The 26,223-nt window shown below is 43.8% G+C and overlaps 1 protein-coding gene and 1 pseudogene across 1 annotated transcript in view; one reads left to right on the forward strand and one right to left on the reverse strand.

Annotated features, from left to right (window-relative positions):
• LOC135527219 (peroxisome proliferator-activated receptor gamma coactivator 1-beta-like) overlaps positions 1–9,286 on the forward strand; it is a 66,371-nt gene extending 57,085 nt beyond the window's left edge. Inside the window, exons 5-12 of the mRNA XM_064955828.1 lie at positions 287–1,351; positions 1,455–1,534; positions 2,025–2,111; positions 2,820–3,356; positions 3,491–3,566; positions 3,677–3,795; positions 3,946–4,079; positions 4,889–9,286. Coding sequence (XP_064811900.1) covers positions 287–1,351; positions 1,455–1,534; positions 2,025–2,111; positions 2,820–3,356; positions 3,491–3,566; positions 3,677–3,795; positions 3,946–4,079; positions 4,889–4,980 — 2,190 coding nt within the window. The 3' untranslated portion in view covers positions 4,981–9,286. The remainder of the gene's footprint in view (positions 1–286; positions 1,352–1,454; positions 1,535–2,024; positions 2,112–2,819; positions 3,357–3,490; positions 3,567–3,676; positions 3,796–3,945; positions 4,080–4,888) is intronic.
• Positions 9,287–12,508: 3,222 nt separating this feature from the next.
• Positions 12,509–25,889, reverse strand: LOC135527220 (rod cGMP-specific 3',5'-cyclic phosphodiesterase subunit alpha-like; annotated as a pseudogene).
• Positions 25,890–26,223: the final 334 nt, after the last annotated feature.

A 26,223-nucleotide genomic window follows, 5' to 3' on the forward strand; every position in this document is an offset into this window, starting at 1 on the left:
GGGCAGCTCTGGCAATGAGCTGGTGGTTACATAAAGACAGAGTGCATCCTAGAATCTCTCTCTCTCATGATACTGGGAACGTTGGTATGATTATGAAGGAATGTTTTATAACTTTGAATCTTTGTGGCTCTCTGTGCTGGTTTTGGTTACTCATACGTTGAAATTGTTCCCTCGGCACTGTATGTTCTCATGGCCTAGACATTCCTTAATATTTTGGGCCATACAGTGCACAGAGGCTCACCAAGGTCATTTTATAGGTAGTAACTCTAACTCTTTCTTTCTGTAGCGTGAAAGCACACAGGAGCGTAAGCCCCGAGCAGTGCGACCAGCAGGACGTCTGTGCACAGAGCTCCACCGGCACCTGACCTCTGCACAGGAGGCTGAAGACACTCCTTCAGCCGACACAGAGGATGAGGAGGACGAGGAGGAAGATGATGACGATGAGGACAGTGAGTCCGAGGAGGAAGAAGAGGAGGAGGAGTCCTCGGGCAGTGAGAGTGAACGCTCCACTCCCCTTGAGCCCACCAAGCCCCAGTTCTCCTCGGAGAAAGAACTCAAATCTGTGGTGGAGCTCATCAAGTATATGCACACATACTGCCTGCCCATGCGCAAGCAGGCTGGCTGGGAGCGCAAGGAGCGTGAGTGCCCAGGCCAGGTACGCAGGGCCAGACCCGAGTGCCCCACGACCCTGATCCACCCGAACTGTCACAAGGCTGCCCCCCAGGCCCAGAGCTGCGCCCCTCGGCCGCGTCTCGCCTTTACCCGCAGACGGGAGGTCAAAGCCAACTCTCTGCTGCGCGAACTGCTCAAAGCGGTCAACTCCTTTGACGTGAGCAAGCCTTACAGACTCCACAGCCCCCCCTACACCCATAACAGAGATGCTATCACCAAGCCAGCGCATGACAGAAAGACTGAGACCCCTAGCCCGACTGCCAGCTCAACCAAACCAGAGTTTATGAAAGAGCGCGGCCTAGAGGTCCCTCTGAGCCCTGACCTGGAGGACGCCTCCTTCTCAGTCCGCCGCTCCCGCAGGCTCGCCTCTTTCCCCAGCCGCTTCGCCAAGAAGGTGCGTGCCGGCCGGGTGAGGGAGGAGCCTGCGTCCGGGGATCGGCGCCCTGACGAGGAGGACAAGGCGGTCAAACACCCCCCGGGAGACGACCCGGAGAAAGACTCCGCCGCCAATAACAACAGTACTTCCCAAACCACGGCAGACGCAGCCGAACCCGATAACCTCTGCTGTCAAAACGGTAAGGCAAGATGGCGACGATGTCAGAAGCCCCAAGCTCTCAAAGCCTGTCCCGATTTTTCAGTCCACATGGCTCCATCATGCAGTATCTTTCTTCAATTTGATGTGAATGAATAACACAAGTGCCACTGTTAAACGGCTGGTAAAATGTTGTTTTTATACCCGCTGAATCTGCTGTTGTGTTCTCTGACCATGTATGTAATCATTGGTACCAATGGCTCTTTCTGTCATTCTGATTGCAGAGAAACGCGCCTGCCTCTGTCTGCCGCTGACTCCCAAATCTACTGGGTTTGTTTTCCGTACTATAGCCCTATACACTACAATACATATACTGCTTGCCCATAGCCCCACTGGACTCACAAAGCTATTTTAACATACACTTCTGGAAGTCGTCCGTGCGTGAAATAACTATGCTGTTCTCTGGCCCCCTAGCTAGTTTTTTTTGCCGCTTTGTGGACTCTGTAATATCCCCAAAGCACTCCACACAAGCCTTTCATGGTAACACAGATCCAAAAATAGACCTCAATAGGAGAAGGAGCTTGTACTGTAATACCAATCATAGACGACTATAAAGGAATGCTATTCTCATGTCGTTCACGTTCACAATGATAATGTAATACAATCTCCAACAAAAGAAAAGAAATCCTTAAAAAAAAAAAGTAAAATCAGAGCACCGAGCAGTACATCCTTTTGTCGCCCCACTACCCGTACCCCCTTCCCCTGGCCCTGATGATGACTCTGCAATCTCTCTCTCTCTCTCTCTTTTCCCCATGATCAGAGACACACAGTATGCCAACAGGCCCTTTGAGCAGACTCTCAGCGTGGACCTGTGTGGCACAGCAGGTAATGTCGGGGCTTTGAGTTGGTGTTGATCATCTTGACGTCTTTTACGCCTTGGCTTGACGAGACAACATTTTGGAGCTAGATCCTTGTCTGTCAGAAGTAGCTTGTCGAGAGGGAAGTAAAGTCTAGCAAATATACTGTGTTGTAGACTGGTTTATCTCTTTGAGATATACTATTGCTAACACAGCTCGGTAGCAAAGCAGTAGAGGAGAGGGGGAATGCATTTGTACCGTGTTGTGAAGAGCATGACTGGAGTCTAATGACGTGATCTGTCTCCTGGGTAAATGTCATCTTGACATGGCTAATTTGGTTGCATAGCTACTTGGGAAGCGGAGAAGACAAATATAACAATGCTTTACAGTGTCTGCCGCTGATATCTTCCTCAAAAGCCGTAATGTTAATAACAACTGAAAGTCAAATACGCACTTCGGTCAAAATGAATATGCGATTGTGTGCTCGCCTTGTGCCGTACCAAGATGCTGTGTTACTGTAATGTTACATAATAACAGACTCAGAGCAATTTGTTGAATTGGGAAAGCCATTGAAAGACAGATAGAAGTGAACAGAGTAACAGACAGTACACCCAGTAACAGTTAAACATGAGTAGTGTTTTAAAACGTGACCAGTGAAATTGTCTGAACTGTTGATGTTTTTCTAATGTTAACCCGGCAGAGCTGTATGACACCACTGTGAGGTACATGTGACTTAATAGAGTGGCGTGTGTTTTCAGGCCTCACCCTCCCACCACCCCCCCTCACAAGCAAGTGGAGGATGAGCTGTTCAAGCCAGAGGGGAAAGGAGAATCCACACCGAAGGGCTCGTGGCTGACCCGGGCCCACTCCCGCAAGCTCCCCGAGCAGACTGAACTCTACGCCCAGCTCCGCAAGATGGGCCAGGCCATCGATGCAGAACCCAAAGTCCACAGGACGTTTGGAGACCATGACTACTGCCTGCTGAGTCTGGGGGAGAGCCGGAAGAGAACCGCCGCCATGCTGGCCCACTCGCTGTTCGGACGCTCCTCTCCGGAGGGGGACAGGGTTGAGCGCAGGGTCCAAGGGGACAAGAGGCTGGAACAGCAGAGTGAAGACAGGCTCTTTTCCAAGGTGCCAGAGTACCTGAGTAACGGTAACAGGGCTGACAGAAAGGGGGACGCTTTATCCCCCCACAACTCAGATGAAGAGGGGGAACGCTCCTCCCGTTCACCCTCCCCCATTCTCCACTCCAGCTGCTGCCAGCCCCACTCGCCTAGCAGCAAGCCCGACTTCAGGTGAGAATATAAACCACGGTTAGTCTGATTAGCAGTCACAGCCAGGTGTACTGTCTTCTCTCATTGGCATGTGACTCAGTTTCTTCCAATAGCTCCCGTCTTATTCTGTCTCTGCTTTGTGTCTCTCTCCTCAGCTGTGAGAACTCTGAGACGTGCCACGGAGACAAGCAGAGAAACAAAATCTCTAAGTCTGTGCTTCAAATTGACGAGGTAAACACCAGTTCTGCTATTATGAGTTTTTCCAGTGTGTGTGAAGTCGGCATGATTTGCCACTGCGGCAAGTGTCTTGTTCTGACAGTTGCGATTGTGTCGTTGCCTAGGACAACTGCCAAGTGTTCTACATACACAACCTGCCAAGCAGCGTCACACAAACGATGCTGCGCAAACGCTTCGAGGCCTTTGGAGACCCGGAGGACTGCAAAGTCATCACCAAACACGAGTAGGTCCTTTTTTTATCAGCCTGCCTGGCCTGTCTGTGACCTTCCAGAGTACGGAATGCAGTGAAGGTGGGGACCACGTGCCCAAAACTCTGTCTTTTTGTGTGTGTTGATGTGTGTGTTTGCGTGCGCTTGTGTGTGTGTGCGCATAGGGAACGCTGTGGAGTCATCAAGTTCCGTCCGGCACCCAGCGGGCAGCAGATCCAGAGGCACAGACGAGAGCCGCTTTTCCAGAACGGAGGGGGTGGCATGCACAGGCTCAGCAGGAAGAGATACATAGATCTGGGTAAACAGAGATAAAGTCAAAGTACAGTCAAACCATGAATGTAGAAAGTTGTTAAAGGTGCTACTCATTGGATTTCTTCGAATTTTTGCCTTGTAATTTCAGAAAATTCATATTGATTTCTCCCGCCCAGTGGCAACTGTTGTCAAACTGGGAAAGCTGTTCTGTCTTTGTGGCTGTGTTATCTTGTTGAAATGGCTCATTTCCTGTTTGCTAAAATTCTACAATGTTCGCTCAGTTTCAGTTTATGTGAGAAAACATGTAGTGAATAGTGTAGGGAATCATTGTACCATCTCAATCGCTGTGAAATATATTTAGTATATTTCACAGCAATTTAGATGGTACAATGATTCCCTACAGTATTCAATGCTTGTTTTCTCACATAAAAAGTAATGCTGTGAAACTATCATTTCACTATTAGTGGCAGATATATTATGGACATCTTTCTGGAATTACAATGCAAAGGAAATGTGTAGCACCTTTTTACTTGTATTTATCCTTTATTTAACTAGGCAAGTCAGTTAAGAACACATTCTTATTTACAATGACGCCTTACCGGGGAACAGTGGGTTAACTGCCTTGTTCAGAGGCAACAGATTTTTACCTTGTCAGCTCGGGGATTCGATCCAGCAACATTTTGGTTACTGGCCTAGCGCTCTAACCTGTAGGCTACCTGCCGCCCCAAAGGAGAATGATCTGTTGGATGGCGGCAACGCTGAGATATTGTACAAGTTGTATCTCCATGTAATGTTGACGGCTATGGCGTCAACATCACTGTTCTAACTAACAAAGCTGTGTGTTTCCCTTTCCAGACGAAGCTGGACCAGGGCCAGTGAAGAGCAAGTATGACGCCCTGGACTTTGACACCCTGCTGAAGGAGGCCCAGAAGAGCCTGCATCGCTGACGGTGACTCGGCTGGGCCTCGCCTTAGAACCCTCATACCAACCCCAGACTCGGCTCAGTACCTCAACCAAGGCACCTCGTCATGTTTACATTTTTAACATTGGAATAAGAAACGGGCCTTGTCTCTTTCAGCTGAGGATACTACAGAGGAATCTAGCGGGGGTTGGAGGGATGGAGGAGAAAAAAAAGCAACGAAACAACATATAATGTATCTGAACACAAAAAGCTGCTTCCTGTCTGTGTTCATGACTTTGTTGTGACTCGTCGTGGTCCCGTTGAGAGCCGATGGGCGTGTGGGCGGGCGAGACCTCTGTAGCAAACCTTGCTCCCTCCGTTGGTCGTTGTGGTGTGTGTGTCTGCGTGTGTGTGTCGTTGTTTTGTACCCCCTTGGTCACTACTGGTGGAACTGCAAGCTGTATTCGCCATTACGTTCGTACGGTATATAACAAAACCTGCTTAATATTAGCAAAATTGTGGATGTTCAAACTGTGTGTGTTATGACATAAAATACAAAAACAAAAAAATCTTTCGAACAGCTTAGAGTTTACAAATCGAAAATGAAAAGAAAAAAAATCTTGTTTTTTGTCATTTTAGTGCTTCCTTGATTTAATCTATGCACTCTAACGAGGTAATCATGTTTCCTCACTTGACTTCTTTCCCTTACTCTGCCACTCAACACTGCTATGCTGTTGGCTGCTTTACTCTATAGGTTACCTACCCACTGCTGCTAAGCTAGCCACTCTCACAACCTGGTTACGCTGATCTAGGATGGCAGTCACTTCCTATCCTACCAACTCCACATAAATGGGGCTATGACAACTAACGCTATTATGTCATGAAGTAAACTTCAAGGCATATTTACCATATGAAAGCACACACACTCTCCAGAGCAAAATCACAATCGATCCCAGCCAATTCTCTGCGCTGTTTGAGATCAGACATGTTCAGATAGTACAATCAGTAAGCATAATCCAGCCAAGGACGGAGCAGAGTCAGACATTTACTCCAGGTTCTAGAATATAACGTATACTATAGTAATGGAATGTACACTTCACTGATCTGAATGTAGAGCCCTTACCCGAATCAAAGTCTCTGGAGTTGTGCTCCTTTAATAGAGCTCCATTGCAGCCTGTCTCTTTGTGATGCACCCAGCAGCATAGCTGAGGGAGAGAGTGTCCAAGGCTCACCGCACCATTCACACCAGAGAGAGGGATGGTAAATCAAAAGTCTGTTGAACTCTGTTGAATTTTCCCAGAGATCTGGATGGTACCACATCAGACAAGCGTCTCCACCTCATTTAAATCCTTCTTCTCGGGTGCTCTCTCCCCCTTTTTACTCTTGCTCTTCCTCCTCTGAAACACTCATTTACTTCTCCCAATCTATCCTTTCTTATTGGTGGAGGAGTTCAGCTTGCTTTTCCTACTAAAACTCCCATAACTCGCCTCGTGGCTAAAAACTCAAAAATAGTTTGCGTGTCAGTTTTTGGACCGTGTATCCAATGTGTACCTGGGTGTGTTGTCTGTCTGTCTCGTGTTCGAGTTGGCGCTGCCATCGCTGGGGTTCCCAGAAGGACCCATGGTCCTCTGGTGTGCTGGGAGACTGAAAACCAATTTTCTTCTCTCCCGCTCTCTTTCTTGTTTTCTTCAAAGTCCAGGTCCCCCAGCCCCTCAATACTGTACAGCCTAGCTCTTCTGTGTGTGGGCATGGGGCCTCGTGCTGCCCCAGCCTTGGCAAACCTCCTTCCTTTTTTTTCTAACAGATTATCCCTGTCTCTCTCTCTCTCTCTTCCCCATTTATCTAATCTTCTCCATTTATCTAATCTTCTCTGTAACACACATGAAATTGAATGTTTACATCACTGAATTCTCGTTCGACTTTATTAGAGCGCACACTAAGTACAAAGACGCCTTATTCAGTGTTAGAGTATCCTATCAGGATGTGCCTTCGTGGCTTACCCTAGTAGGTTTACTAAAGGAAACAAAAGGACAAATATTTAGTGCTATACATACTGATAAAAATCAAACAAAAAACTTGCTAATCAAAAGAAGAAAAGCTGAATGACTATTTGTGCTTAGTATGTATACTACTAAAAAGTGAGAGAATGTGCTGGTTTACATTTAAAAAAAATATGATATATAATGTGTATATAGCACTATACGTAGTGTAAACATGAAATGTATCGTTGTGTCTATACAGCGATTTGTAGATGTGCGTTATAAAGGTGGTGGGACACCATTGCAAATCAGACTGGCAAGGATAAACTGTTTAAAGATGCAAGGTTGAACAATACAGGGAGTAACTGAACTGAAGGGAATTTATTTTAAAATGACTTGACACAAGTCAAACACTGTTGTATAAAGTATCCCTTTAGATATGCTATAGAAAGTTGAATTTCTTTTTAAATGATTTCAATATTTTTGACGATTTTTCTTTTTTTTACGCAATTGAGATGCAATACATATATCTATGAGACAGCCTTTCTCAAAGATTGGAAGTGGTTATTTCAGTGGTTGGTTGTTAAAATAAATCCTTAAACTGATCCTGTACTGTACGTTGTAGAACTGCTGTTAAAAAAGATATATATAAAATGACAAATAATAATAATGTGGTCAGTCATGCCATACATTTAAAAAAATCATGTATAACAATAATACCATTGCACATAAAGCCCCAAATAGTGAAATATCTGTTCACAACTTTCCATGAAAGGAGCTAGGCTTATTACGGACACATGTTGGTAGACGAGGTTGTTAAACTTGTTGAAATTCAGAGGACACTTGTATAATGATTGGCAACTTGTGAACACGTATGACTAATCTTTGGAGAGAGGGAAAGGAAACAGTCACTGCGCTTTTTAGCCCCTGTTGAATTTTCAGACTACTTGATGCCAGTGGAGTGCTTCCATCAGTAGAGTTGAATGACAACAAAACAAATTCTCATGAGGAGAGCCTTAAAAACAATAGGGGGAAACTTAAGCTATCACTATAGCTTTGAATATTACCGTTTTATCTCCTTTCAAATCCAATGTGTTTTATTATTATTATTATTATTACAACTTTTTTCAATACAGCCATATTATAAAAGGTATATAAATATATATACATATGAATATATATTTGTGTGTTTGTGTAGATATTAAGATGATATTATATACTTTCTTATAGAAAACTTTGATGTTGACCATTTTCCTTGGTGTTTCAGAGCACTTCGGCACATTTCAACAACTACTGTCAATCTAGGATTGTTAGGTTGAGAGATGATCCAAATTGAGTCCCTTCCAAAGGTAACCCTCGTCAGAACAGAATGCAATTCTTCCCATTCTTCATTTCAGAAAATGGCAAGAAATTAACTTGAGGCAAGTTGACCAAAACTATATTTGATGTTGGCTTTAAATCGAATTCGGAGAGCCTTGTCAGATTGATTTTCTAACTGTCATTATCCAACTACATAGTCCACACAAATACATATTTAAGTTTTCCAATTTTATTTCATTGGAAAATGTCTCTTTAAACTCACCATGTTAATAAACTTGCCCTATAGAAAGAAAGTGCAATACTGGTCCTTGATTCACCATTGTTCACTGTACCCTGGATGTAAAATGACCATGTGTATCAAAGATTATTTTGTATCCCAACAGACAGAGCACTTTCTGTCAACACACAGAAAACATCTGATAACATAATGGTAATGTGATGTCAATGGCCACTTTGGGGGCTGCAAATTGTCACAATCTAGCTTGCTGTGAGCGGGTCTTTGGTGGAAGAAAAATTTACATAAAAGGGCATACATCGTTTGTTTTTTCTGTTTAGATTTTTTTGTTGTCTATTTACATCTAATAACTATCAAAATTCACAAAATGATTTCCTTTTTTAATGTAGTTTTGGTAAACGGTAAATACTGCTAGTAAGATTTTATATTTTTACATCTGTTGGTTTATTTTACTTTTATTATTATTTATTTATACGCCACTTAGTTAGGATGTCTTTTAATGGTGTTTTTTTTCCTGTTTTGTGTGATTTCAGATGTCTTCAGAATGTGGAGACAAAATGCATTTCAGTACTTTTGAATTGTTAAAATCTAGTTTCGTAGCTACATTTATCTATAGACTGAAATTATCTGCTGTTATAAATTATATTTTAATTCATGTAAATAGTTTCAAAATGAAGACTATGGCTTCATTTTAAACTGAATACATTTCTCTTCAGAGATTGTTTACATTATTAAACTGTAGAGATGTTCCTCATATACTGTAAAAAGTACATATTTTATTGATTTGCCTCCAAAAAATAAAATCCTAATGAACAACATGTGAAAGTTTGGACATTATACTATCAAGTTGGGCATTAATTGATGTGTCAATGGTTGAGACTGTACACACGTACTGGAGCAAATAGAGTAGAGTAGGTCTTGAAGTATCCCTGTGCTACTATGATTGGGTGTTACACCACAAGGACAAGACAACACACAATGGCAGTAGTTCAAATAGTTGAATTCATATCTTTACAGTCCACGTTTATGTGTTGCATATTCAGAGCCAATACATAAAGTGCATTGACACTGATACTATGCATACTAGACCTATACTATGCATACTTGACCTGCATCAACTAGTAATTACAATACAAGGAAGCAACAAAAGGGTATTTCTCTGGCTAAAAGGCTTACGCAGCAAATCAATTGAATACATGCACATAGTTAGCAGATGTTATTGTGGTTGTTGCAAAATGCTTGTGTTCCTAGCTCCAACAATACAGTAACATCTAACAATTCGCAACAATTCGGACGGACACACTGACTGATGAAGGGCGACAGGTAGCCCAGCAGTTAAGAGCGTTGGGCCAGCAACCGAAAGGTTGTTCGTTCAAATCCCAGAGCTTACTAGGTGAAAAATCTACCAATGTGCCCTTGAGCAAGACACTTTAACCTAGTCGCTCTGGATAAGGGCGTCTGCTAAATGACTAACATGTATCTTAAGGAGCCACTGGCCAGTTTTCCGCTCTTCTTGCCTGTGGTTCACACATCAGTGTGATATTCTTTAACTGGATGTCTCTCATTCCTCTGCAGCCTCAGCCTCTATATGGCTACGCTGCCCTTGTGTCAGGACGAGACACTACGAGCATCGCTGAGCATCACAGCCCTATACGGCAACCCTGACTGCAGCTCTCCCCTATTGGTGAAACACAGAGAGTGAGGCAGCAGCGTCACCATCACGAGTGACGACACTACAATGCAGTGCTTAGCAAAGTGCTTGCGTGTGCTCACCACTGCGTGTCTAGCTGTGTGGTGTATAGTGGTGACGCACTGCTCTCCGCTACAGGAAAGGAAAACCCGCCTTCTGATCCCCTCTTCCAATCAGTTCTCATTCTACCCGCTCAATTAGGTTGCCACCCTCACGGGCATCGTTCTGTGTTTTGTAAGATTGTTATGTATGGCCCCAGTGGGACAGTTAACACACACACACACACACTATATCCTGAGGGAGGATGCGGCATCGCAGAGGGTATGATGCTAATGCTGTGGACTTAATTCTGCAGTGAGGGCCCAGTGCAGAGAGTTGAATTACAAGTTTATGTACATTATTAATAACCATAGGATAACCACTGTTGAAATCAAAGATATGTCTACATATACACTGCTCAAAAAAATAAAGGGAACACTAAAATAACACATCCTAGCTCTGAATGAATGAAATATTCTTATTAAATATTTTTTCTTTACATAGTTGAATGTGCTGACAACAAAATCAAACAAAACTAATCAATGGAAATAAAATTATCAACCCATGGAGGTCTGGATTTGGAGTCACACTCAAAATTAAAGTGGAAAACCACACTACAGGCTGATCCAACTTTGATGTAATGTCCTTAAAACAAGTGAAAATGAGGCTCAGTAGTGTGTGTGGCCTTCACGTGCCTGTATGACCTCCCTACAACGCCTGGGCATGCTCCTGATGAGGTGGCGGAAGGTCTCCTGAGGGATCTCCTCCCAGACCTGGACTAAAGCATCCACCAACTCCTGGACAGCCTGTGGTGCAACGTGGCGTTGGTGGATGGAGCGAGACATGTCCCAGATGTGCTCAATTGGATTCTGGGGAACGGGCGGGCCAGTCCATAGCATCAATGCCTTCCTCTTGCAGGAACTGCTGACACACTCCAGCCACATGAGGTCTAGCATTGTCTTGCATTAGGAGGAACCCAGGGCCAAACGCACCAGCATATGGTCTCACAAGGGGTTTGAGGATCTCATCTCGGTACCTAATGGCAGTCAGGCTACCTCTGGTGAGCACATGGGGGCCCCCCAAAGAAATGCCACCCCACACCATGACTGACCCACCGCCAAACCGGTCATGCTGGAGGATGTTTTAGCCGGCAGAACGTTCTCCACGGCATCTCCAGACTATCATGTCTGTCACATGTGCTCAGTGTGAACCTGCTTTCATCTGTGAAGAGCACAGGGCGCGAGTGGCGAATTTGCCATTCTTGGTGTTCTCTGGCAAATGCCAAACATCCTGCACGGTGTTGGGCTGTAAGCACAACCCCCACCTGTGGATGTCGGGCCCTCATACCACCCTCATGGAGTCTGTTTCTGACCGTTTGAGCAGACACATGCACATTTGTGGCCAGCTGGAGGTCATTTTGCAGGGCTCTGGCAGTGCTCCTCCTGCTCCTCCTTGCACAAAGGCGGAGGTAGCGGTCCTGCTGCTGGCTTGTTGCCCTCTTACGGCCTCCTCCATGTCTCCTGATGTACTGGCCTGTCTCCTGGTAGCGCCTCCATACTCTGGACACTACACTGACAGACACAGCAAACCTTCTTGCCACAGCTCGCATTGATGTGCCATCCTGGATGAGCTGCACTACCTGAGCCACTTGTGTGGGTTGTAGACTCCGTCTCATGCTACCATTAGATTGAAAGCACCGCCAGCATTCAAAAGTGACCAAAACATCAGCCAGGAAGCATAGGAACTGAGAAGTGGTCTGTGGTCACCACCTGCAGAACCACTCCTTTATTGGGGGTATCTTGCTAATTGCCTATAATTTCCACCTGTTGTCTATTCCATTTGCACAGCATGTGAAATGTATTGTCAATCAGTGTTGCTTCCTCAGTGGACAGTTTGATTTCACACATGTAACTTGGAGTTACATGGAGTTACATGTGTTGTTTAAGTGTTTCCTTTATCCTTTATTTTTTTAGCAGTGTATGTTTAGCCATTGGAAATGATACCCACCCATTTTATTCTAACCAAATTCCATATTCCATATTTCTTAATTCTATATTGCCTAATAAACGAGGACAATCAGTTCATTGTAAATTCCACTAAAATGCCTAAGTATTCACATTCATTGCACAGGAATAGGCTGTGTTTGACATTGTCCACACCCTGTTCCATCCTGCGGATCCTGTAGCCTGATACAATTCCTTCCATATATAGGCCAGTGTACAGCACCAGCTCTTGTAAATCAATATCGGGTACAGGGACTGAAATTTGGTGCTGAGAAGAATACTCACTTTGGTCCAGGACTGGGAACTCTCTAGTCACAGGTCTTTGACTGGGGGGTTGCTTCGGCTGCACTTCCTGTGTGAGAGATGGAACAACACAGGGTTAGAGTACAGGGTCCGTATACACAAAGCGTCACAGACTAGAAGCGCTGATCTGGGATCAGGTCCTCCCTGTCCATATACTCGTATTCATTATGATCTAAAACTGATCCTAGATCAGCACTCCTACTCTGAGAAGCTTTATGAATATGGGCCCTGATCTCACATTGATTAAATGTAATTAGCCCCAGAGCATAAGCTATACATTGTTTGAAACAGAGATAGTCCAAGTTTTTGAGAGATAGTCTGCCATGTTTGGATTCCCCCCAAAATAGCTGCTCTTAGTAGTTTCCTCCATGTCTGAAGAGGACGTTTGGGGCATCTCTTAATGATATGGTCATTACTATGAGTGAGGTTCTTCACCAACGTTATAAATTCCACTGTGTAATAAATGTCAACAGTCTTAATCCCTGGTCTTTCCTGTGTGTCTCTTGGTGCTGTGTGTGTGTCTTACCGTGCTTGGCTGCGGTGGTGGCGATGGCTACCTCCTCTTTGGCCTCCTCCAGAGCGGCCAGCTTGGCTTCGTGCACCTCCTTCAGGTCATTCCACTCCCTTCTGTTGATCAGCAGGCGGTCCAGCATAGGAGTGATCTCCACCTGGAAACGAGAAAACTCCTAGAGGAGGTGGGAGGAGATGGGGAGGAGGTGGGAGTTGGGAGAAAAGCGGAAGGTAGATGAGAAGGGAGGGAAAACATTCAGTTCAAAATACTAGTTAGATATATTTTGCTTGGTCTTCAGTGCCATCTAGTAGTTATTGATTCATAATAGAGATGCAGGGACTCAACTTGTACACAAAAGCACAGACAAAATCGATGAAATCACACTGCATCTTGGGAAGATCAGCTGATTATGTCCTGTCCATCATTAGCTGGGGGAAAAGATATGAATCATGGGATTCGTAGTGCAAATGTACTGAAACAACACCTTGGCTCTACTAACTCCAGCTTAAGCAATCAAATAAACCTAAACTAAAATGTCCCATTCTGACACAAATGCTATTAAACTCCTAGGGAGCTGGCTGGTTAAAACGTCAGGATATGGTCCAGTTGACTGGGCTGTGGTGACCGCTCTTTCTGACTCAGTGTACTACATAACAGGCAGTACATCACCACATGCCCAATGGTAATGCTCTCTCCCTCCCTCCATGCAGTTCTTACAATAGGCTGCTGCTCCAGCCCAGTCCTCTCCAGGTCACCCTGCTCCCAGAACTCTGCAGCCACAGATAGCGCTACCTGCAGGCCCACACAGGAATGGTCACACATAACACTGATTACGAAACTTACAGTATGATGATGTCCATAGCAACAAGAGTGCATTTGTTCGTGCACTCTTGTTAGTACGGAAATATTCTATTAAGATTTCATAGATACTGTTGTATGAAAGGCCTGCTCCTGATGCAATCCAGACCTCATGAGCAAAATGCCATTACAGAAAGGATATTCCACATTCCTCTCACATCCTCTGCTGAGGGCAACAGTGTACAGTAGTTCTGCAGTTACTATGCTGCCATATGAGAATAGCAGCAGGACTTCATTCTTCAAACATCTGTGTTAAATCCCCCATGTACACCATATGTGTTTTGTTTTGCCGGATGTCGAGCCTGCATTTTCCGTACTTGACGCGTAGGAAAGCTAAGGCTAGATTTGTCAAACAGAAATGTGCATCCTGTAGCACTAATTCCAAAAAGTTTTGGGACACTGCAAAGTCCATGAAGAATAAAAGCACCTCCTCCCAGCTGCCCACTGCACTGAGGATAGGAAACACTGTCACCACCGATAAATCTACGATAATCTATCATTTCAATAAGCATTTTTCTATGGCTGGCCGTGCATTCCACCTGGCTACCCCTACCCCGGCCAACATTTCAGCACCCCCTGCAGCAACTTGCCCAAGCCCCCCCCCGCTTCTCCTTCACCCAAATCCAGACAGCTGATGTTCTAAAAGAGCTGCAAAATCTCGATCCCTACAAATCAGCTGGGCTTGACAATCTAGACCCTCTCTTTCTAAAAATATCGAAATTGTTGCAACCCTTATTACCAGCCTGTTCAAACTGTCTCGTATCGTCTGAGATCCCCAAAGGTTGGAAAGCTGCCGCGGTCATCCCCCTCTCCAAAGAGGGAGACCTTCTAGACCCAAACTGTTATAAGACCTATATCCATCCTGTCCTGCCTTTCTAAAATCTTCGAAAGCCAAATTAACATACAGATCACCGACCATTCCGAAACCCACCGTACCTTCTCCACTACGCAGTCTGGTTTCCGAGCTGGTCATGGGTGCATCTCAGCCATGCTCAAGGTCCTAAACGATATCATAACCTCCATCGATAAAAGACAGTACTGTGCTGCCGCCTTCATCGACCTGGCCAAGGCTTTCGACTCTGTCAATCACCTCATTCTTATCATCATACTCAATTGCGTTGGCTTCTCAAATGACTGCCTCGCCTGGTTCACCAACTACTTCTCAGTTCAGTGTGTCAAATCAAAGGGCCTGTTGTCCGGGCCTCTGGCAGTCTCTATGGGGGTGCAACAGGTTTCAATTCTCAGGCCGACTCTTTTCTCTGTATATATCAATGATGTCGCTCTTGCTGCTGGTGATTCTCTGATCCACTTCTATGCAGAAGACACTATTCTGTATACATTTGGCCCTTCTTTGGACACTGTGCTAACTAACCTCCAAATGAGCTTCAACGCCATACAACAGTCCTTCCGTGGCCTCCAACTGCTTTTAAATGCTAGTAAAACTAAATACATGCTCTTCTACCGATTGCTGCCCGCACCTTCCCACCAGACTAGCATCACTACTCTGGACGGTTCCGACTTAGAATATGTGGACAACTACAAATACCTAGGTGTCTGGTTAGACTGTAAACTCTCCTTCCAGACTCACACAAAGCATCTCCAATCCAAAATTAAATGTAGAATTGGCTTCCTATTTCACAACAAGCCTCCTTCACTCATGCTGTCTAACATACCCTCGTAAAACTGACTATTCTACCGATCCTTGACTTCGGCGATGTCATTTACAAAATAGCCTCCAACACTCTACTCATGCAAACTGGATGTAGTCTATCACAGTGCCATCCGTTTTGTCACCAAAGCCCCATATACCACCCACCACTGTGACATGTATGCTCTTGTTGGCTGGCCCTCACTACATATTCATCATCAAACCCACTGGCTTCAGGTCATCTATAAGTATTTGCTAGGTAAATCCCCTCCTTATCTCACGCTAGCAACACCCACCTGTAGCACACACTCCAGCAGGTATATTTCACTGGTCACCCCCAAAGCCAACACTTCCTTTGCCCGCCTTTCCTTCCAGTTCTCTGCTGCTAATGACTGGAACGAATTGCAAAAATCACTGAAGCTGGTGTCTTATAACTCCCTCTCTAACTTTAAGCATCAGCTGTCAGAGCAGCTTACCGATCACTGCAGCTGTACACAGTCCATCTGTAAATGGCACACCCAACTACCTCATCCCCATATTATTACTTACCCTCTTGCTCTTTTGCACCCCAGTATCTGTATTTGCACATCATCATCTGAACATCTACCACTTCAGTGTTAATGCTAAATTGCTATTATTTCACCTCTATGGCCTATTTATTGCCTTTACCTCCCTACTCTTCTACATTTGCACACACTGTACATAGATGTTTCTATTGTGTTATTGATTGTACGTTTGTTTATGTTTAACTCTGTGTTGTTTTTGTCGCACTGCTTTGCTTTATCTTGGCCAGGTTGCAGTTGTAAATGAGAACTTGTAATCAACTTGCCTACCTGGTTAAATAAATGTGAAATATTTTATTTTTTAAATATATGCTTCACTTTTCAACTAGATAAAAGCCAGCTAGTTGGAGTCTGTGTGTGTACTTCCGTTTGTACCACCTCAAGGTAAAGCAACGCACGAGTGGAAAATACTGAATGCATGCAGTACACAGAGCGCAATGCAGCTTTGGTGACTACTCCATTGACAATGAAAGTCTTTTGCCGGAACACAAAGAGTTTGATGCATTTGGTGGACATGAGGCATTACCTTGCTCTGGATCTCCCATGGTTTGGCAACAGCAGACAGATCACAGGCCGTCATCATCATAGCCCTGAGTATCTAGAGGACAGATAGAGTGTGTTACAGTTCGAAGGTCTGTAGGAAAAGCAGTTGTACAATTATTTTCTCCACACATTAGTGAAAACATAATTGATGACGGATTGTGTTTTAAGTCTAATATGGTTTTGGACCTGTAGCCAAAGACATCCATAGTTTATCTTTGTCTTAGTTTTTGTCCTATCTTAGTTTTGTCAAAGACTGCCCTGTTTAGTCTTTGCTTCTGCCTTGTTTAGTCTTAGTTTCTGCCCTGTTTAGTCTTAGTTTCTGCCCTGTTTTGTCTTTGTTTCTGCCCTGTTTAGTCTTTGCTTCTGCCCTGTTTTGTCTTAGTGTCTACCCTGTTTTGTCTTAGTTTCTGCCCTGTTTTGTCTTAGTTTCTGCCCTGTTTTGTCTTAGTTTCTGCCCTGTTTTGTCTTAGTTTCTGCCCTGTTTTGTCTTAGTTTCTGCCCTGTTTTGTCTTAGTTTCTGCCCTGTTTTGTCTTAGTTTCTGCCCTGTTTTGTCTTAGTTTCTGCCCTGTTTTGTCTTAGTTTCTGCCCTGTTTTGTCTTAGTTTCTGCCCTGCTTTGTCTTAGTGTCTACCCTGTTTTGTTTGAAAAGTGAAATAATACAAAGGCATCCATAGTTTCCTCCATAGGGCACAACTACCTTCATATGCCTAGGCCTACTACTCAGCTAGGAAATTCACCTACATGACTATCGCCTTGCGAGTGGTCTCCTGTGTCATGTACTTGATCCAATCATCCCAGCTCTCGTAGGTCTTCGATTTGGTCACCATCTTTTGGAACATGGTTATTTTCCTACAGACAGGAGAAAATCATCCTCAGTTACCATGACTCAGGATGCCGCCCAAATGGAACCCTATTCCCTGTATCTATTCCCTATATAGTCCATTACTTTTGACCATGGCCGATAGGGTTCTGTGCACTATGTAGGGAATAGGGTGCCATTTGTGACGAACAGACCATCTCTCTGCTCTCAGGTATGTACTGTATGTATTATGGGGACATGCATTTAAAAAATATTTGAGCTATACAGCGGTACCCACTCACTTGAAGTAGAGAGCGAGGTCGGTGGCGATGGTGGCGATGTCCATCAGATGTATGACATGCTCATGCTGACCACGACTTAGATTCGGACAAATATTTAAGGCCTGAAACAGGTACCAAGATAATACTTACGTTATCACATTCAAACTTAACATGTACTGTTGAATCTGGGAATACCAACACATATGTATAATATATCAAATGTATGAATAAGCTATAACAAACAAAGCCCAAGGATAATTCAAATATTCCAATTCCTAGAGGGAGGTATGAAGCCGCTGCCTGCCACAGTTTCATGGTTCGGTGATATTGTGAACACTGAAAGTTGCCTAATTATCTGATGGCTGGTGGGCAGATTCTCCCAGGCACATTCTGTGCCATCAGAACTGCATCATTCACAGTCTAGCTTCTCCAAGGGAGAAACTACCCCTCTCAGGTCAGAACCTAGAGAGGCTCAGGCAGCATCCCAAATAGAATCCTATTCGTTATATAGCGCACTACTTTTGACTGGAGCCCTATGGGCTCTGGTCAAAACTAGTGCACTATGTACAGATAGGGCGCCATTTGGGAAGCAAACTCACTCACAAGATCTCTCAGCAGGGTCTTCCCAATCTCCAGATGGTGTCTCTCCAAGATGGAGGAGCCGTGGAGCTTGGCAAGAGGTTTTCCAGACCTGACAAACACAGGAGGAGGGAGAGGAAGATTGAGATCGATTGCAAAGATAGATTAGCCATTGGTAAGTAACGAGTCATTGCTTTCTCAGTTGCTGTCTCTACACTTTTCCAGGTACATGTATCACTGTAGGCAGCAGACCTGCATTGAAATAGTATTGGTTTTTCTTCAAATACTTAAGCTACGCTTGATTGAACTTACTCTAGCTTACTCTGGTACTCTAGACAGGCTCAAATCAAACATTCAAAGTATTTGAAGGACAACAAACACTATTTGAACACAGTCATTCCATTACTTCACCTGGTAGAGGTTGTTGGTGCCTCTGTGGTCGATATTGTGGCATAAGCTGGCTGTTACCATGGCCATGGTCTCTAGGTCTGTGTAGTAACGCTTCAGGTCACCTGTCTAATGCAAAGATACAGAAAGTTAGGTTAGGTCACATGTCTAATGACACAAGAAATTAGGTTAGGGCCAGGATTCATGGAGCTTCCCCCAGAAGCAGTACGGAGCCACACCTGTGCCTCTTATTAATGTCCTTGCAGTGACACCCTCTCCACCCCCACGCCCCTCCCAGCCTGCTCCTATGGAGACGCCTGGCTCTGTAGGCCTCATTAGAACCAATGAAGCAGGGTCCCACCGAGCTACACAGCCACACAGCCACGCAGGGCCGCTGATAATGAGCCTGACGCTCCTCTCTGCTCCTCCTCCCTCTGCGAGTTATGAATATCGGAGGAATTTACTGTGATTATACATTATAGGGACACTGCAGCGAGAGGAAGGGTCACGCTTGGATGACTCGTTACATTACATGGAAGGAGGGTATTGGTGTCAGGAGGTTAGATAGACTCTTACACCTGGCCACCACAGCTTGAAGATGTAGTACATGTATCAACTGTCACAGTATCATCATCCATGGTATACGTGTACGGTAATGTAGGTTATGCTTTTATCCCTGAGAGTTTGTGTAATGTAAGGCTTAATACGTCCCAAAGGGCACCCTTTTCCCTATAGAGTGCACTACAAATAATACAAGTACCTGAGGAATAGGGTGCAATTTGGGACTCCTCCTTTTGTAATAGAATGCTGGTTAGCTGTAGATGAGAGGAAGTACTCACCATGAGCAGAGTGAACATGGTCTGGCCCACGTTGAAGCCACGGCTCCAGTTGTGGTAGGTGATCTGCCTGTAGCCCTTACTCAGAGAGTAACAGAACCTGGTGAGGGTCTGAGAGGAACATACATAGGGATAGTTATGGGTCAGCTAGTTATAGCAGAAACACATACTGTATCATAAATCCAATGTAACCAGGGTAGCTAACATCTTCTACATCGGGATCCTATCAAATCATTAACTATAACCAGCATAAACTGTCATGATTTAGTTATTAAAAGTTAATCATGCAATTGTTACGACTGAATTGTATAGCGTTGCTTTATTCCACATTATTGAGCATGGAAGAAACGTGACTTGGTAACCGTAGGAACAAGAGACTCTTGCCAAGATGCTTCTTCTTCAGAGATGTCTCACCTCGCGGGGGACGTGGAACTTGTCCACCACACCCAACTCGTAGTACATCTTAATGCCTAACTTGACCAGGTCTAAATGACTGTGCTCAAAGTCACAGAAGTGAAACTCAAAGATCTCCGACTTGGTAGAGGGCGGTAGAACTTCAGACTGTATGGAAACAGGGAAACAAAGTACATTATGTAGACTACCAAGGCAGCGAGCCAGCCAGCCAGCCAGACAGCCGACAGAGGCAAATAGAAAATAAATGGAAGTTGGAATAGTTGTTTACCAGGAGTGCTTCCAGGTCAGCCTCCTCACACTCATGTGGCTCCTTTCCATCCCTCTAAAAGCAAATAACACCAAAAGTGTTCACCTAGGATGACATAAAGCTATATCAATCCATTTCTGGATTCCCTGAAAACCACTGTTCTTTTTCTGTAAAAAGTTCTTTGTCTAAATCTCACAGATGCCAACTAACATTCCGCTATTGATTGATTACCCCGTATCTAGTATGGCAGGCTATTTACCATGTTATAAATTTGTTTTTCACCACCTGTGTGTGAATAACTTGACTTTACCCACCAAGACATTCTGGGTCTCATTCGTCCTGCACTTGACGTGGTACAGCACCATGTCCTGGAAGATGTCCTTCCTGTTCTCCGGCTTGTTCCACTTGTCATAGGAGTCTGTGTTGAGCACAGACCAGCCAAGGAACTGGGTAACTGCAATGACCAACGATAGAGTTAGACTATTGTATTTCAGACCTTGGTTCACAAAATCAGTATACAGGCACTATCAAACGGGATTTGAGAGGGGGATGTGGTACAATAACGATAGGGAAGCTATATTTTAATATGGATTACTGTAACTTACAATGTTATTGATTCATTTTTCAAAGGCTCTATAAAGTTATATTATACGTTAGCTGGCACTATCCCTAATGTAAGAGTGGATGAGAGGAGAGGAGAGTAGAGGAGGAGGCTTGACTCCAACCAATAAATAATGCAGATGCTGTCAATGGCCTGTGTTTATTTATACAGCGGTGACTCAGTATCTTCGCTCTACTTCCCCCTCAGTAACACTTGAGAGTAGCATACCTCCATTAATGTTTCATCCTGCTCGTCAAAGGGTTTCCCATCTTTCCTGAGGTCGAAGGTGGCCACTGCAACTATTTCTTCCTTCTGGGACAGCATCTTCTCAATGGTCAAGCCAGATGTATCTACAGGCCCTTTCTGAACAGGACAAGGAAACAGGAACCATCTGACGTCAATGGCTTTGCATCGGGTTCACAGCAGTACAAAAACAATATTTGACGACTTGAACCGGACATCCTTGACTTTGAACGTGTTCGTCCTCAGCGATGCATGACTTGGAACTAAAATTTGAAATACTTTGTATGGATAGGTCATTGCCAAGTGCTGGAAATAGCAGTGTCAATCTAGTACAATGATACTCCACTTGGCCACAGGACTATAGCCCCTTCAGTAGCAGAGATAATATCTGTTTTAATTGATGCATTCACTCTCTAAGATCTGATGTCGACCCTGTTTGTGACAGGGGTCGGCATGCTACTGCTTTATTGATACATACGTTTTAGTCTTGCCCTTCACTACATAACTATCTGTCTGCCATCTTTAATACCATATCTAAAGTACTACAGGTACCTTTTGCTCCTACTGCCATAACATAATTATTTGTTGGCAAGAAGGTTGATTTTACTTCGGGGGAAATCACCCTCTCCTCCTCATTTTGCGTGGATTAAAAATGTCTTACACTTTAGTAAATTGGAGAAGATATACCCTACGGGGTTCTACCGAAGGTGGCAGCCTTTCTTTAACTATGTAGAGACAATGCAATTTCTCTCTACTCCACTGCAAACTGCCTAGCCTAGTTTTGTATTTAATTTATGTACCTTTGTTAGGGTTTAATATTAGACTGACTTATTATTATAATTGTTCTATTCATTTTGAAGACTAGCCGTGTTTTTAAAAACTTTGTTATGAAAATGTTACTTAAGAATTTCATATTCTTGTATGGCCATATACATTCCTACATCCTTCAAAAAGCATTTTTACATGGTATATTTGAATGTATAAAATCACATGTGCAATATTTTGTATTTCAATCTTTGTTTACACTGGAACTGTGAAGAAATACCAATACAAATAGTTACAAAAAACAACTACAACAACAATTATTTGTGCATTTGACAGCACTGAGGTAATCAGACAGAGATCTGACCTTACTTGGACGCTGAAGAAGTAATCCTGGGCTTCATTCATAATGTTACAGATCTGGAGGGGAGAAGAGGAAATATGGAAGAGAGGAGAGGATGATCAAGGTCACTCAGATGAAAAGCACTGCACGATTAATTACAATATCCACAAAATTGCAATTATCCATCATTTCAGTGCAAGAGTACATTTCATTTCCAGGCTGTGTGCGTTTGACAGCTGCGTAATTAACTATAATGGCTTTCTGGTTGTCTGGTGCCCATGGATACCATGTACAGGGAAGAGAAGACATGGGCTGCATCCGGGAATGGCACACTACCATCCCTATGCACCCTGGTCATAAGTAGTGCACTACATATTGAACAGGGTGCCATTTTGGATGCATTCATTCTTCAGTAAGTAAGGGAAGGCTTCTCAGCTCACCAGTCCCTCCTTAGCCACGTAGGTGGGGCAGGCCACTGGCAAGAGCCCAGGGGTCCGGAGCAGGATTCCTGACAAGAACGGGGGAGATGGAGACAAGGATATGATACTATTACTTCAAAGTTCCAAGTAAATAAGTTTATAGGTGTGTAATTTCAAAAAGTACCAAATCAACTTCATTAATACATGCACCCAAATGTAATTGTGTGTGTAAAAGCTACACATAAATATGATAAGATAATGTCCTGGTATATAATTCGATTTTCTACATCATTGATGAAATTACTCACGGTATAACTTTGATCTCCTCTTTTCCATGTAAAATGTAATCAATCACTTTGTAGAAGTTTACTTCCTGGAAATAAATGAGTTGCATGTCATTAGAATCAGATTGTATGAGTTGATGTATGAATACATAATTGGACACAGCAGTGTATGGACTCGGTACAGGTGATTTGTCTACTGTACTGTTTAGTCACTAGTCACTCACTATGCCATCAGGAGTGTCTCTCAATATCTGTGATCTCCTCAAACACTTTACTGGCAGACCAGAGCAGGACCTATAAGGATGGGAGTAGGTGTAGTTATGGAGTCAAGCAGGAAAAGCATATCATTTAGTAATAAAGAAATATAATCTGGCGAGGTCTTACCTGTCCCATTCTTGTCTCACAATTGTGATGGTAGCTCAGATGGAACAATCTTAGGATCAAGTTCACATAGTTGAGATACTTCAACAGAGTCTGTAAAGTGCAAAAACATCTAAATTCAGTCTTACTTTAGCAGTGATGCATTTCTGAGCTTAATCTGTCAACATAAGCAGGCTGAGCGTCAGCGGTAGACTGGCTGGTCCATTCCTTGCCCAGTGGGCCTGTCTAACTTGGGTTTTTTGCACAAAATTAGAATTATTTGGCTAATAATGTAGGCCGCAAGGGGGGGAAAAAAGGTCCAATGTGGGGGCCTCGTGAAAAAAAATGGGCTGGTGTGGGGACCTCAAGGAAAATAATGGGCTGGTGTGGGGACCTCAAGGAAAATAATGGGCTGGTGTGGGGACCTCGAGGAAAATGATGGGCTGGTGTGGGGACCTCAAGGAAAATGATGGGACCTCAAGGAAAATAATGGGCTGGTGTGGGGACCTCAAGGAAAATAATGGGCTGGTGTGGGGACCTCAAGGAAAATAATGGGCTGGTGTGGGGACCTCAAGGAAAATAATGGGCTGGTGTGGGGACCTCAAGGAAAATAATGGGCTGGTGTGTTAGAGATACAAGTGCCGATTTTTAGTCCCAGTCCGCAGCTGCTGAGGGGAGTGGGTAGGTTTAGAGAGGTTACCTCTTCATCCTGCTTAGTGAAGTGGGGAGCTCCAATCTTGTTCACAGCTATCATAACAGCCACCATATCCTTGTCGCTCATGATGGGGGCAGCAAGGACACTTTTGTTCTGATATTCTTGGATCTGGTCCACAAACTAATAAACAAGCATCTGTCAATGTGCTGCATCTTGTTACTGTACATTGAATTGTTACTTTTGATCATAAATCCATTGCTGAGATCATTTAACTTGCATGTCACAGTGAATCCCTAGAGCAAAAGTCAAATAAAAAGTCCAATTATTATATGATTATGTAAAAACTAACTTCGATAACACTATTAAACTTTGCTAAAAACATAATATGCTTTTATGGAGACTCATATTAATCCAAGAATAAATGAATTCACTGTCATATCATCTAACGTTAAGAACGGATTGTTCTCTCAGTGTCATTGTGAGCTATTCTTGACTGGAGAATATGTATCACGATGAAAAACATCTGGATTAAAAGGAAAGGACATTACAGGTGACTTTGAATAGAATGAAGGTGAGATCTCTTGCAATGACGCTAACTTGGGGGAAATGGCTTTGAGCTATGACCTTTAGAAATAATCCAGGATCGCTCTAATTCAGCTGAGATTAAAGGGCTTTATCCCCTGCAGGCCCAGTAACAACCAGCAGCCATGCCTCCCTGCACAACCGATTGGTGGGGGAGGGGACTGCCTTGCCGTGGCAATCCCACACCACACTTACATATCGCAGTAATGTTGGTTCTGTCTTTCACTAGGGAAAAGGAAGACACAGAGCTCGAACCATCCTCCCCCTAATTACCATAAATAATTCTGCCAACTATACCAGGGTGAACTGAGCAGTCTCTCTCAGGGGTTGGACACTCTGTAATCCTTGATATCAGTTGAGTAATCATATGTCTCTATTTCACAAAACAATGTTACCTTTGAGAAGGTCTATTGACAGGAAAACATGTCTAATCATGATGATACTTTGGCTCTATTAGTTTGTTATTATTTGATAAAGGATATATTATCTGTGAGTGTTGGTGAATAACAAGGTTCTAGATGTGGATACTAAGAATGTATCTGTAATCAAAGGCACTGCATGGTTTAATATGAAAACTGCAAACACATAAATCATTTGAATACAGGTATGGACAATGATGGCCATCCACTGAGGATAAGTAGTAACGTGGCAAACGTATAAAGTATGAAAATAAGCTTGGCAATCATTCTCAACTGTTAAAAGTATTGGCTCTAATAAAAATTGACCTGGCTTTGAGGGAATTAGTATTACAAATGTGATGGCCTTATGCTGCCATCTAGAGGCAGTAGGCAAGTAGGCCTCCGAATCTGTCAGTACTAATGCTCACATCTATATAGTGGAGTGCAATACTTCATGTTCACTACATTTCATAGAAATAAACATGTCCAATTGTATAAGATAACACAAACTGGGAGATCAACTGTAATGTGGCGATTAGGTTCTTACCTGTATTGGGAATGTAATTTTTTAAATCGCAAGGTTTCTCCACATTTGAGCTATTGCTTTATATGTTTACCTGTGAGACATCTGGAATGTTAACAGTCTTCTTAGTGGTGATCACATGGCCCACGATGCCAATGTCCATGGGAAAGACTATCTCCCTATCCGGCTGGACCAGGCACTCCTCCAGGGTGGCGTCCTTGTGCACGTTGAAGAGTTCGTGGCCAGCCGTGCCGTTACGCATCCGGTACATGAACAGGCTCATCTTCTCTGACCGAAAACATGAAACTGAGATGTTTCGTGAAATTGAAGCCTTCTCCATCTGGTGGTTGTCCTGCAGGTCTCTAACCATGTCAAATATGATCTCACTCTCTTCCACCATGTTCAGCTCATGGAAGCTGCTGATATTCACTTGGGAAGTCATGTTGTTAGAGACGACCTTCGGGCGGAACTTGGCGTCATATTATTGCTTGGCCAAGTCAGGGTTGCTGTCGAGAAACTTCTCCGCCACATCTTTGTCCACGGCTGCCATTTCTCAGTTGCTGTGTGTGGTGTGTGTATCCTCCTTCTCCTCAGAGAGTACCTAAACTGACTGCAGGTAGTTGGGAAGAAATTAGCAGGATGGTTTTAAATGGTCATGTGTGTTGATAAGCCTGCATCCAATTACACATTGAGATTATAATACGGTATGTTATGTTCACATGTTGCCAGACGTATAGGCCTACCTGGAATTTGTCTCCTCAATGAAAAACCTTTTGTAGGCCTACAGTACTCCTGGGTGTCACGGTCATCGTTCAAGGAAGATCAAGGTACAGTGTGGTGAGCATACATTTTCTTTTATTCAGTGTAATGTCATTGCTGGCCCC

Source organism: Oncorhynchus masou, chromosome 32, assembly GCF_036934945.1.
Source record: "Oncorhynchus masou masou isolate Uvic2021 chromosome 32, UVic_Omas_1.1, whole genome shotgun sequence".
Taxonomy (NCBI): domain Eukaryota; kingdom Metazoa; phylum Chordata; class Actinopteri; order Salmoniformes; family Salmonidae; genus Oncorhynchus; species Oncorhynchus masou.